Source organism: Myxocyprinus asiaticus, chromosome 27 (genome assembly GCF_019703515.2).
Source record: "Myxocyprinus asiaticus isolate MX2 ecotype Aquarium Trade chromosome 27, UBuf_Myxa_2, whole genome shotgun sequence".
Classification (NCBI taxonomy): domain Eukaryota; kingdom Metazoa; phylum Chordata; class Actinopteri; order Cypriniformes; family Catostomidae; genus Myxocyprinus; species Myxocyprinus asiaticus.
The window spans coordinates 32,951,068-32,964,491 of record NC_059370.1 but is presented as its reverse complement, the minus strand read 5'-3'; the positions used below and the strand labels follow the sequence as shown (position 1 = coordinate 32,964,491).

At 45.2% G+C, this 13,424-nt stretch overlaps 1 protein-coding gene across 2 annotated transcripts in view; it reads left to right on the top strand.

Moving 5' to 3' along the window:
• LOC127417668 (kelch-like protein 4) overlaps positions 1-13,424 on the top strand; it is a 57,401-nt gene that overhangs the window by 33,395 nt on the left and 10,582 nt on the right. For both annotated transcript variants that reach the window (XM_051657803.1, XM_051657802.1), the window contains exon 9: positions 8,529-8,741. In XM_051657803.1, coding sequence (XP_051513763.1) covers positions 8,529-8,741 — 213 coding nt within the window. The remainder of the gene's footprint in view (positions 1-8,528; positions 8,742-13,424) is intronic.

Sequence of the window (13,424 nt, the reverse complement as noted above, 5' to 3'; positions counted from 1 at the left end):
TTACCAAAAGTATTTAACATCCAAGCTCTATCCAATACACAGTGTAGCCTTGTTAAACTAGACCAGATTTAATAGGTTCTGAGACCAAAGAATGTGTCTCTGGTGTCTTTTATGTTAGAGTCACTTGAGTGTCAGGTGAGCTGCTGTTAATTCTGTCCAAGAAAACAGAGACCATAGTTTTGAATCTAACAGAACACCGACTGATGACTCATGGGGCACTTCTGTAACCAGGTCAAAACAAACCCTTCAAGTTACCTCTAGAGCCCAGTGTCCTACTTCTCAAGTGATTAATTGATCAGTCTTTCCAACAGGACATATCACAGAATATGTTTAGAGATGTTGCATTTTCAATCTCTCAAGGACAGGGGTTGTCAACCTTTTCTGACCCAGGTTCTCCTCTCCCAGACTCTCTGCCAACCCAAGTACTCCCAAATTTAAAAATTCTTGATATTTTCAGTAACACAATATAAAGACTTCAATTAACAAACATTATTAAATTAAGCTAAAATAGTATTTACTTAGGTTTTCAATTAAAAACATTTACATCCTTTGCCATTTCCTGGATTCATCATGCCATTGTATTTTCCAACAGAGAGAAATTTACATTAATTTAATGATGATTTACACTTAGAAAAGGTTTATTTCTAACATAAATTTAAAACACTTTTAAAAATACAGTAAGTAACTTCACAGACCCCCGGATTGAAAACCCTGGCTCTAGGAATCAACACTAATGTCAAATATTTACGTTTAGCAGTTTTAATACTCAATACCCAAAATGTAAGCTTGCACACCTAAATAAAATAGAATTTTTTGACACTTTATTGTTTGCATAATGTCAGACATGGTATTATCCTTTATTTATATTGGCTTAATAATTAACATAACAACAGTATTATTTTTCATTTTTTATTAAGAACCAAACCTCCCTGTACTCCATAAATACAAAGAATGTTCAAAAAATGTTTTAAATCTTCTTACAGTTGTGCATTATTCTGTTCAACACAACACATTACTGATTTACTTATTTTCCACAATAAAATTTTTAAACCAAATAATGTAACTAAAACCTGGTGTAATTTTATATATTTTTTCTGTATTGTGCAAAGTGTACCATCATTTATATTTCTGTCTTTAGCATATTTTGGAAAATAATGATGAAACTTCTTTTTTTTTTTTTATGAATTATTAAGCCTCATATTTTTATACATCAACAGGGCAACTTACTCCACTGATTTTTTTTATTTTTTTTTGTCATTTAAACTACGCAAAGCTTAAAATAATTATAGCAAAAAAATTGAATTGATGCAATGGTTGTTAACGGTCATTTTAATTATATTTCACTTAATTGTGCTTTACTGTAGTTCTTGCACACCCAGTTCCCTATCTGTCACTCACTCGACTTTGTGTCGATGTAGTGACACTAGGGGTCACTCTTGGGAGCCCAAGACTCCTCTGGTCTTTGATAAAAGGCCAATGAAAATTATACGGGTATAAAAGGAGCTTGTATGCAACCACTCATTCAGATTTTCTCTTCAGAGCCAAACGTTCATGCTCATTGAGCTGAATTCTACTGTTCATTCACCTCTGCTGGATCTGACGGCACATTTCAGCGGCTTCTCCCTCCTCTGCACTGGTGCACTGCAGAGAACGCCCCTGGGTACTTCGGCAGAAAACAAGAGAGTATATTTTCTGAAAGAGCTTTTTTCCTCTAAAAGAGTATATATTTCTCTAAAAGAGCGGCACACACGGAACGTCTTTTTAAAGACGCGTCTTTTTAAAGATGCCTTTCCAATTGTGTGTTATTCCTGGTTGCGGTTGTTATCTCTCAACTACAGATGGTCATGATCGCCGTCTTTCATGTCTGGGCGCGACCCACACAGACGCAGCGTTTGTGGATGGTTCATGTTCTCATTGCGAGAACATGACCATGGCAACGTTGTGGTCGCGGCTTGCTTTCGTGAGAAAGCAAGCCACCCGAGCGGCTCCCCACCTCAGTCCTTCTACCTATGGGTATGAGGCCAGCGCGGCTAGCACTGGGGGCGATTTGGGGACCCCAAAGTGATCGTCTCCGCCGGGTATCCCCCCGTGGACCTCCCATTCCCCAGCACGCTCCTCTGCCCCAATCGGGCTTCCAGATGAGTTCGCCGGCTCGTCTTACAGCTCGTCTGGCTTCTTGTTTGGAGCCCGCGAAGATGATGAGCTCTCAAGCGCAGCATCGGAGAGCGGGCTTGTCCAGTCGGAAGCAGAAGCCACAGCTGGGCTTCCCCTTTTGGGGACGACTGCCCAGTTTCAGGCCGATGCCGAAATGACGGACATGCTTTCCCGGGTGGCCGCAAGCGTCGGATTAGAGTGGAACCCTCCACTCTCCCTTGAACCCTTGCGGCTTGATGATTGGTTCCTGGGCTTGCGGCGCCGCTCAAAGCAGCCATGCCCCGCTCCAGTGCCATTCTTCCTGGAAGTGCACGAGGAGCTGATGAAATCGTAGGAGGCACCTTTTACTGCCCGGCCCCGGCCCCGATTCCGCAGTTCCCCCGCTCTCACTACTCTCGATGGCGGGGCGGCCAGGGGCTATACGGCGATTCCCCCGGTGGATAAGGTGCTCGCGGTGCACCTATGCCCGCAGAGCGCCACCACCTGGCGCGGACGCCCTAAGCTCCCGTCCAAGCCCTGTAGGCTCACCTCGTCCATGACAGCTAAAGCCTACAGCGCTGCTGGACAAGCCGCCTCTGCCCTGCACACCATGGCTCTCCTGCAGGTCCACCAAGCCAAAGAACTGCAAGAGGGTAGTTCCACCCCAGATTTGATGCAGGAACTGTGCTCGGCGACTGACCTCGTCTCCGAGCGATGAAGGTCACGGCGTGGTCTCTCGGGCGGACGGTGGCCACACTAGTGGTCCAGGAGCGCCACCTTTGGCTCAACCTGGTCGTGATGGGTGAGGCCGACAAGACACGGTTCCTTGCTGCCCCCATTTCCCAGGCTGGCCTATTCGGCGACACCGTCGAGGACTTTGCCCAGCAGTTCTCGGCGGTGAAGCAGCAGATGGAGGCAATCCGGAATATCCTGCCCCGGCGTGGCTCAAAATCCCACACCCCATCTGCTCGTTGCCAAGGGCGTCCCCCTGCGGTGACTGCACCGGGAAGCAGATGCCACCCGTCTCACAGCTGGAGCCTAAGAACCCATGGAGGTCGTCAAAGCGACCCTGAGATGGGCGACCCAGAGACGAGGGAACCCACTCACCTGGAGCTGGTAAAAAGTCCACCCCATCCCCCGGTGGAGGGCCGGGCGGAAAATCTTTTGTTGCCTTTTTATTTGATTTCGCCGCATGCCCAAGTGGCTGCGGTACCCAACAGTTCAGCAAAAGAGCGGCTTCCTTCCTCCCTGGGTCACGTACCCAGTGTGCATGGTCGTTACCACGACTACCGTCCACGGGTTTTTTATTGTAGGATTGGCGCTCCAGCGGTGGCCTTTTCGCCCCTAAGTGCACAGCTGTGGCACACAGCCGCCCCCGATGTGGCAGTCTCCATGGGTTACGAGGACAGGCCTCTTCCTCCCCTGTCCCAGGCTGTTCCGGGGGTGTCACAAGGAGCCAGGTAAGTGCTTTGATGTCCCTAGGCACAGCACGCCCACGACGTGGTGTGGCACCTCAAGCTCCGCCCCGCCACGAGGCCCCACCTGCAGGTACGTCCGACGATGTTGTCCCCTTGGTCCCCCTTGCGTGGAACTTGGACGCGTGGCTTGCGCTTTCCAATCCGTTGCGATGGCTGATCCGAACCATCCGACTTGGCTACGCGATTCAGTTCGCCAGGCGCCCGCCCAGGTTCAGCGGTATTCACTTCACCTTGGTCAAGAGCGAAAACACTGCTACCTTGTGTGCGGAGATCGCTACCCTCCTACGGAAGGGCGCAATAGAACCTGTCCCTCCAGCAGAGATGAAGAAGGGGTTTTACAGCCCCTACTTCATCGTACCGAAAAAAGGCGGTGGCTTGCGGCCAATCTTGGACATGCGAGTACTGAACCAGGCCTTACACAGATTCCCATTCAAGATGCTGATGCAAAAACGCATTCTGGCGAGCGTCTGGCATCAAGATTGGTTTGTGGCATTAGACCTGAAGGATGCGTCATCTCGATCCTTCCTGGACACAGACCCTTCCTGCGGTTTGCATTCGAGGGTCAGGTGTATCAGTACAAAGTCCTCCCTTTCGGCCTGTCCCTGTCTCCTCGTGTCTTCATGAAGGTCGCAGAGGCTGCCCTTGCACCGTTAAGGGAGGTGAGCATTCACATTCTCAACTATCTCGACAACTGGCTAATCCTAGCTCACTCTCGAGACATGTTGTGCGCACACAGGGACCTGGTGCTCTCACACCTCAGCCGACTAGGGCTTCGGGTCAACTGGGAAAAGAGCAAGCTCCTCCCGGTCCAGAGCATCTCTTTTCTCGGATTGGAGTTGGACTCAGTCTCCTTGACGGTGTGCCTTACGAACGAGCGCGCCTAGTTGGTGCTGGCCTGTTTGAAGGCATTCAAACAGAAAACAGCAGTTCTACTGAAACTTTTTCAGAGGCTCCTGGGGCATATGGCATCCTCAGCGGTGGCCACCCCGCTCGGGTTGATGCATATGAGGCCGCTTCAGCACTTGCTCCAGACTCGAGTCCCAAGATGGGCATGGTGCCACGGGACACGTCACGTGGTCATCATGCCGGTCTGTCACTGTCTTTTCAGCCCTTGGACCGACCTCTTATTTCTACGGGCAGGTGTTCCTCTAGAACTGGTCTCCAGGCGCATCGTGGTCATGACAGACGCCTCCAAAATGGGCTGGGGTGCTGTTTGCAATGGGCACACAGTTGCCGGCCTATAGACGGTTCTGCGACTGCATTGGCACATCAACTGCCTCGAGTTGTTGGCAATTCTGCTCGCCCTGCAAAGGTTCCGGCCATTGATCCAGGGAAAGCACGTGTTAGTTCGGACAGACAACATGGCAATGGTAGCATATGTCAACCGCCGAGGTGGTCTGCGCTCTCATTGTATATCACAACTCGCCCGCTGTCTTCTCCTCTTGAGTCAGCAGCACTTCAAGTCGCTGTGAGCCACTCACATCCCAGGCAACCTCAACACTACAGTGGACACACTGTCACGGTAGGTTACCCTCAGGGGAGAGTGGAGACTCCACCCTCAGGTGGTCCAGCTGATTTGGAGTCGATTCAGACGGGCACAGGTGGACCTGTTCGCCTCCCAAGAATCCTCCCACTGCCTGCTCTGGTACGCCCTCACCGAGGCTCCCCTCGGCATAGATGCGCTGGCACACAGCTGGCCCCCTGGCCTACGCAAATATGCATTTCCCCCAGTGAGCCTACTTGCACAGACCCTGTGCAAGGTCAGGGAGGACGAGGAGCAGTTCGTCCTGGTAGCACCCTACTGGCCCACCCAGACATGGTTCTCAGACCTCACGCTCCTCGTGACAGCTCCCCCCTGGCGAATTCCCCTGAGGAAGGACCTTCTTTCTCAGGGACGGGGCACCCACTGGCACCCACAACCAGACCTCTGGAATCTCCATGTCTGGCCCCTGGATGGGATGCGGAAGACCTAAGCGGTCTACCACCTGCAGTGGTAGACACGATCACTCAGGCTAGGGCCCCCTCTACAAGGCGCCTGTATGCCTTTAAGTGACGCCTGTTCGCTAAGTGGTGTTCTTCTCGATGGGAAAACCCCCAGAGTTGCGTAGTTGGATCAGTGCTTTCTTTCCTGCAGGAGAGGTTGGAAGGGAGGCTGTCCCCTTCCACCTTGAAGGTGTACATTGCCGCCATAGCAGCACACCATGATGCAGTCGACAGTAAGTCCTTAGGCAAGCACGACCTGATCATCAGGTTCCTAAGAGGCGTCAGGAGGCTGAATCCCTCAAGACCGCACCTTGTTCCCTCATGGGACCTCTCTGTAGTTCTTCAGAGTCTACAGAGAGCCCCCTTTGAGCCTTTGCAGTCAGCCGAGCTTAAGGCACTCTCCTTGAAGACTGCCTTCCTGACTGCGCTCACTTCCATCAAGAGGGTAGGAGACCTTGAAGCGTTCTCTGTCAGTGAAATGTGCCTGGAGTTTGGTCCGGATTACTCTCACGTGATCCTGAGACCCCGGCTGGGCTATGTGCCGAAGGTTCCCACCACCCCTTTTAGGGACCAGATGGTGAACCTGCAAGCGCTGCCCCAGGAGGAGGCAGACCCAGCCCTGTCGTTGCTGTGTCCGGTGCGCGCTTTACGCATCTATTTGGATCTCACACAGAGCTTTAGAATCTCTGAGCAGCTCTTTGTCTGCTTTGGTGCACAGCGGAAAGGAAGCACTGTCTCCAAGCAGAGGATCGGCCACTGGCTCATTGACGCCATAACTATGGCATATCACGCCCTGGACATGCCACCCCCATTAGGGCTACGAGCCCATTCTACCAGGGGTGCAGCGGCTTCCTGGGCCCTGGCCAGGGGTGCCTCTCTAACAGACATTTGCAGAGCAGCGGGCTGGGCAACACTCAACACCTTTGCAAGGTTCTACAACCTCCGGGTGGAACCAGTTTCGTCCCAGGTAGTGGCACGCAACACAAGCGGACAAGCCCGGGATAGCCGGCCGGGTGTATCACTTGCACACAGTGCCTTCCACCTCCTTTTGAGCTGAATATGTGCGCCATTAATTCCCAGTAGTGTTCACAAGTTGTTCCCTGGTTGACTTCCTCCGAGCCCTGTGGCAGTCGAGTTTTCAGAGAGATTCGCTGCCGGCCCAGTACACGTGCTAACTAAGAGTCCTGTTCTGGGGTAGGTGCTCCGCATGTGGCGGTTCCCTGTAAGGCTAACCCCATGCGATATATATCTTCCGCTAATTCGTTTCCCTGTTGGCAAACTGTGTCTTCCTTGGGCAGAGCCCCTCTGCCCCAGTCTCCATGTTTGTAGTAACTCCTCCCTCATTGGGCACCTTGAAGACTCTCCACATGGTTGGAAAGACCATGTGACGTATCCTTCCACTTAAATATCCCCCCCCTCTTTGGGCAAGGTGTGGTCTCCGCTGTGTCTTCCCCTTGGGAGGGACACCCCCCGACTAGACCTGGCGGCCCAGTCGGATAATCCCCCTTCTTTTTTAGGCAGTGAAAAAAAGAGAAGGGGAAAAGAGGCCACGACTGGGTTAAGCCTGTCTCTATCTCTTGGGTAGTCGACTTGTCCCCAAAAAGGGCTGTTCAACACTCATAACTATGTTGGGGGAGGTTACGTGTCGACCTATTGTTCTGGCTATGAGGCACACAGTAATCTGCCCACCACACACCGCCAGTTCACGTAACACAGTTCAGCCAATTGTGGCGTTTCGTATAGGGACCCCTAGTGTCACTACATCGACACAATGTCGAGTGAGTGACAGATAGGGAACGTCATGGTTACTTGTGTAACCTCCATTCCCTGATGGAGGGAACGAGACATTGTGTCCCTCCTGCCACAATGCTGAACTACCCGCTGAAATGGCCGGACCTTGTCTCGGCTCCTCAGCATAAAACCTGAATGAGTGGTTGCATACCAGCTCCTTTTATACCCGTATGTCTGGGGGAATGGCATGCAAATACCACTCGCCAATTTTCATTGGCCTTTTATCAAAGACCAGAGGTGTCTCGGGCTCCCAAGAGTGACCCCTGGTGTCACTACATCGACACAACGTCTCGTTCCCTCCATCAGGGAATGGAGGTTACACAAGTAACCATGACGTTTTCTCTTGGCAAACCCAAAGTATTTTTTCTGGCTACGCTACTGGCTAACCAATAGCAAAATTGGAACCAATGGCAATGTAGGAATTGTTTTACTGTTTGAGGTAATGCAGCCTTTCAAAAATCTTGACAATAATTAACAGTAATTTAATGCCATTTAACATTAATATAACTAAGGTTATTGCAATATTAACAAATAGATTTGAAAAAGAAGCGTTACCATAGGGATACATTGAGATGCTCTCAAGGGTGAACTTGACCTTCAACCTCCAGGAGGGGAGCAGTCCTCCACAATCATCTGCAAACTTGTGTTCAGGTCAGGCCAAGGTCCCTTTAGAAAGTTCACTTGCCATCTTGGCAAGCTTTGGAAATACTGAAATCTCTTAAACTGTTGACTAAGCCTACGGCAATAACATATTTCAAATCACAATAAAATCTAATGAAATTGATGGTTTAATGAACTTTGCTTTATTAGCTGAAATCCGGCTATAAAGTTTATTTTTTATGTTGCTTCAGCTAAAATGCATACACATTCTAGAGCAATAAGATGAGCCAATGCCATTACCTTTAAGTGGTCTATCCTCTCCTCCTTATACTGTCTGTACATGGTCTGGCTGGATTATTTTATGGGATGTCCACTTTTCACAATCCAATCAGTTCCTGATGGATAAAATCAAGTCCTGCCCTGAATTTTGTTCTCATTGAATATGCTGTTTCACTCAGAAATATGTCACATTAAGGAAGTACAGTGGGTTTACGAATGTTGTTTAACACTGGCCTTAAGTTAAGCCTATATGTATTTCTACAGATTGTTTGCTGTAGGTGGTCGTGATGGGAGTTCCTGTCTACGATCGATGGAATGTTTTGATCCCCACACCAATAAATGGAGCATGTGTGCACCAATGTCAAAGAGGAGAGGAGGAGTGGGTGTAGCCACATACAACAGTTTCTTGTATGCAGTCGGAGGCCATGATGCACCAGCTTCAAGCCATTGCTCACGCCTCTCTGACTTTGTGGAGAGGTAAGTTACCCATGGCACGGCATTTAGAAAACAAAGGCACCCAACACCAAATTATGTGTAATCATGACAACAGTAACACCTCACAAAAAAACATACTGTGAGGGCAGATAGTTATGAAAGTGGATGCCAAGTACTTTGATTTGTAGATTGTTTTATCAGTTTTGTTTTAGCCTCCGACCAGGCGTAACGGATGGAATAAAAAAGCAGACTGATATTTTATGACACCATTGAGCTCATGTTGTGCATGACAGGCATCAATCCTTTCGACTACAATGTTGACATTTGAGAGAGAGAGAGAGAGAGAGAGAGAGAGAGAGAGAGATAGAGAAACTTACTTTTAAGCAGCTCTTCAGCATGAAACTGTTCTAACTGTGCACTTTTCAGGGTGTGTCACCCGGTGTCAAGTGTCAACACATTCAAAATATATATAGGATATTAAAATCATAAATGTCTGTTTTTCCAGCCTGTTGTATTAGTATTTATTTATCACCCCTCATTTCTTTTAGATACAGTTCCTATAATATTGTTATTTACACAGAGCAAATATACTATTTATCAAATCTAATTTTATTACGTATCATATTTTAATGGGGATATAATTTACTACAGCTGACAGTTACGTGAGCAAACAAGGTTTGAACATCAACCTTAACAAGATCAAATTGAAATTCATGGCTGTTTAACACCTCTGTGTACAAATTTGAAGGCTGTTTATTGGATAAATACAGGTAAAGAGCTTACAACCTACTAGTTAAGTCTTGCCTTAAGAACAGGTGGTGCAACCAAATTAAGCACTGACTTAGTTGCAAACTAACTAGTAGTTACTAAACCCTTAGTGTGAACTTTACGTCTTAATTTACGTGAGAACTTACGCACAGCTGGTGCAACCATACCCTTGTCACTAAGGAATGTGGCTGGAAACTGGTGTCAGACGCCTCCTGCTGGTGATGATCGGAACTATGGCTAACAGCAGCTGAAAAGTAAACTAAGCTTCCAAAAAAATGACTGAACAATTTTGAAAGAAAAATAAATAAATAATCAAAACAAGTAAAAGAGTAGGTCCACAAGGGGTACACCAGTTGGATTGCAAAACAGAAAATCAGAGATAATTTAGCTGACAACATGTGGGCCCATAAAGTATTTAAAACACTTAAAGGAATAGTTCACCCAAAAATGAAAATTCTCTCATCATATACTCACTCTCATGCCATGAAGATGTTTAGAAGAAAATTTCAGCTCTGTAGTTCCACACAATGCAAGTGAATGGGTGCCAAATTTTGAAGCTCCAAAATCCACATAAGGGCAACATAAAATACTCCAGACGACTCCAGTGGTTAAATCCATATATTCTGAAGTGATTTAACCACTGCATTCATAAGGATTATTTTTATGATCTCTTTATGTGGATTTTGGAGCTTCAACATTTTGCACCCATTCACTTCCATTGTGAGGACCTATAGAGCTGAGATATTCTTTTAAAAATCTTACTTTGTGTTCTCCAGAAGAAAAAAAGTCATGAATAAAGTGTTTGTAATTCAGGCTGGCTGTGGAAAGAGTGGTTAACCTCATGTCGTTCAGTGCCATTGTGACCCAGTGAATGGCAGGAAATACTTGCAGTTCCTCTCCACAGTCATAGATCCTCCAAGCATTCAAGGAACATTCACAAAGCTCATGGTTTTGGCACATATTCAACATTCTAAAACATTTATAGGTGCAACAATAGGATTAAAGGGATAGTTCACCCAAAAAATGAAAATTCTTTCGCCATTTACTCACCCTCATGCCATCCCAGATGTGTGACTTTCTTTCTTCTGAAGAACATAAACAAAGATTTTTAGAAGAATATCTCAGCTCTGTAGGTCCTCACAATGCAATTAAATTGTGACCAGAACTCAGAAGGACATAAAGGCAGCATAAAAGTAATCCATACCTCTCCAGTGGTTAAATTCATATCTTCTGAAGCGATATGATAGCTGTGGGTGAGAACAGATCAATATTTAAGTCCTTTTATACTGTACTGTAACACTTTCACTTTAACATTCTAGTCACCAATTGGTTGGGGCTGGTTAATGGTGGAGATTTATAGTAAAAAAGGACTTAAGTATTTTTTTTGTTTCTCATCCACAACTATCATATTGCTTCATTGGATTTAACCACGTGAATCTTATGGATTACTTTAATGCTACCGTTATGTCTTTTTTGGATCTTCTGAGTTCTGGTCACCATCCACTTGCATTGTGAGGACCAACAGAGCTGAGATATTCTTCTAAAAATCTTTGTTTGTGTTCTGTAGAAGAAAGAAATAATACACATTTGATATGGCATGAGGGTGAGTAAATGATGAGAGAATTTTCCTGTTTGGGAAAGCTCTCCCTAAAAGGTAAACAGGTAAACAGTTAAACAGCCATAAAATAGGGGAGATCAGGAGCAATTAAAAATAAATAAATAAATAAATAAATAAATCCTTAATAACTCACTGCCTGTTACAAATTTTAAAGGAATAGTTCACCCAAAAATAAAGATTCTCTCATCATTTACTCACCCTCATGCCATTCCAGATGTGTATGACTTTCTTTTATCTGCTGAATACAAACAAACATTTTTAGCTTTTTCCCCCCCAGCTCTGTAGGTCCATACGATGCAAATGAATTGGTGCCAAAATTTTGAAGCTCCAAAATCCACATAAAGGGAGCATAAAAGTAATCCATATGATTCCAGTGGTTAAATCCATGTCTTCAGACATGATATGATAGGTTTGAGTGAGAAACAGATCAATATTTAAGTCTTTTTTTTTACTATAAATTTTCCTCCCTGCACAGTCAATCTCCACTTCACTTTCACTTTGACATTCTCCTTCTGTTTTGGTTCATAGTCTTCATGCATATTGCACCCTACTGGGCAGGGAGGAGAATTTATGTAAAAATATGACTTAAATATGGATCTGTTTCTCACCCACACCTATCATATCATGTCTGAAGACATGGATTTAACCACTGGAATCATATGGATTACTTTTATGCTCCCTTTATGTGGATTTTGGAGCTTCAAAATTTTGCACCCATTCACTTGCATTGTGAGGACCTACAGAGCTTAAATATTCTTCTAAAAATCTTCATTGGTGTTCTGCAGAAAAAAGAAAGTCAAACACATCTGGGATGCCAGGAGGGTTAGTAAATCATGACAGAATTAAAATTTTTGGTTGAACTATTCCTTTAATAAATTAAAAAATGTATGAATGTCTTTGACATAATATGACCAAAAAAATAAATAAATAAAAATACATAAAAAAAAATAAAAAAAAACAAGATATCAAACCAAGTGCATAATGAAATATAGCGCAAACACACTTTTCAAGCAAAATATTTCACAATAAGAAGTTTGTTAAGTTTCAGATTTCAATCTCGTTGTCAAACTTAGTAGAACATTTTCTACACGTTGCCAGGACACCTGTGTGTACTTAAGGACAACTAAAAAAATAAGAAAACATGCACTAAAACATCCTGATTTCATAGTGAAATCGGAAAGAGTAGGTTGAATTTCTTTACCAAAAATTGGTATATGCTTACCAAAATTTAAAACTGAGTGTCTATTTGCACCCCGGTGTAAATAGCATCTGCCACACAGTGCAGCTATTTGCACCCCAATAGTCAGGTTTAACCACTATAGGTGTGGGGTGTAAAACGGTGTGTAAATGTGAACTGTTGTCTGCATTTTGTCCCACACTTTGTCCTATCCAATTTCCTGTTTCCACTCTTTTTTCCTTTAATAGTACTTAAAATAATAGATAAAAATTAATATAAATGTTGATTTCATTGCATTGATTTGGTCAAGGTGAATGTCGGGGAGTGCAGAGAGGGGTTTAATCCGGAGGCGTGGTCTGTTGATTGCACTTGTTCCCGTGGCTCGGCATCACTTGTGTGTAGATTGCATCACTGCATTACTAACATTGTAGTAACCATGTTTTTTGGCAGAAACCATATTTTAAACGCAATACAAGTTAGTACAGTAATATGGTGGTAATATAGTAACCATGGTTTATTTTGTGGTTATGGTAAATTTAAAAAAAATACCATGGTGAAAGCATTGTTACTATAGTAAAATCAAGGTTATTTTTTCAAAGAGAAGGTTAGGGTTTGGTTTAGGGGTAGAGGTTAATGTAGTGTGTCTGTAGAACTCTAAATAAACACAATAGGCACACTATAGTGATTCCCATACTGTATGTTAGTATTTAAATATGGTTGCAAATAGTATCTGATACTATTTAAACCAGGGTGAAATTAGTATCTACCATTATTTGCACCAGGGTTGGGGTGCAAATAATATCTACCACTATTTGCACTGGGGTGTAAATAGCATATACCATTATTTGCACCAGGGTGCAAATAGCATCTGCCAATTTAAAACACTGCTCCCAGTGGCCAAAGTGGTAAGTGTTTTAGGGCGTTTTTGCATGCAAGAGCTCCATTTACGCTCTGCCGGTTGAGCCATGTGGGAAGGTAAACACACTGAAAACAATGCAAAAATGTCTGGTGGGAAATGTCACGTCACTGAGTCGGCATACTGTAGCCGATCCTAGGGTACTGGAACTTTTGGAAACAGCATGCCGACTTCCTGTGTGCCGACTTACCGTTTTGGCCACTGGGGGCAGTGCTTTAAATTTCGGTAAGCATATGCCGATTTTTG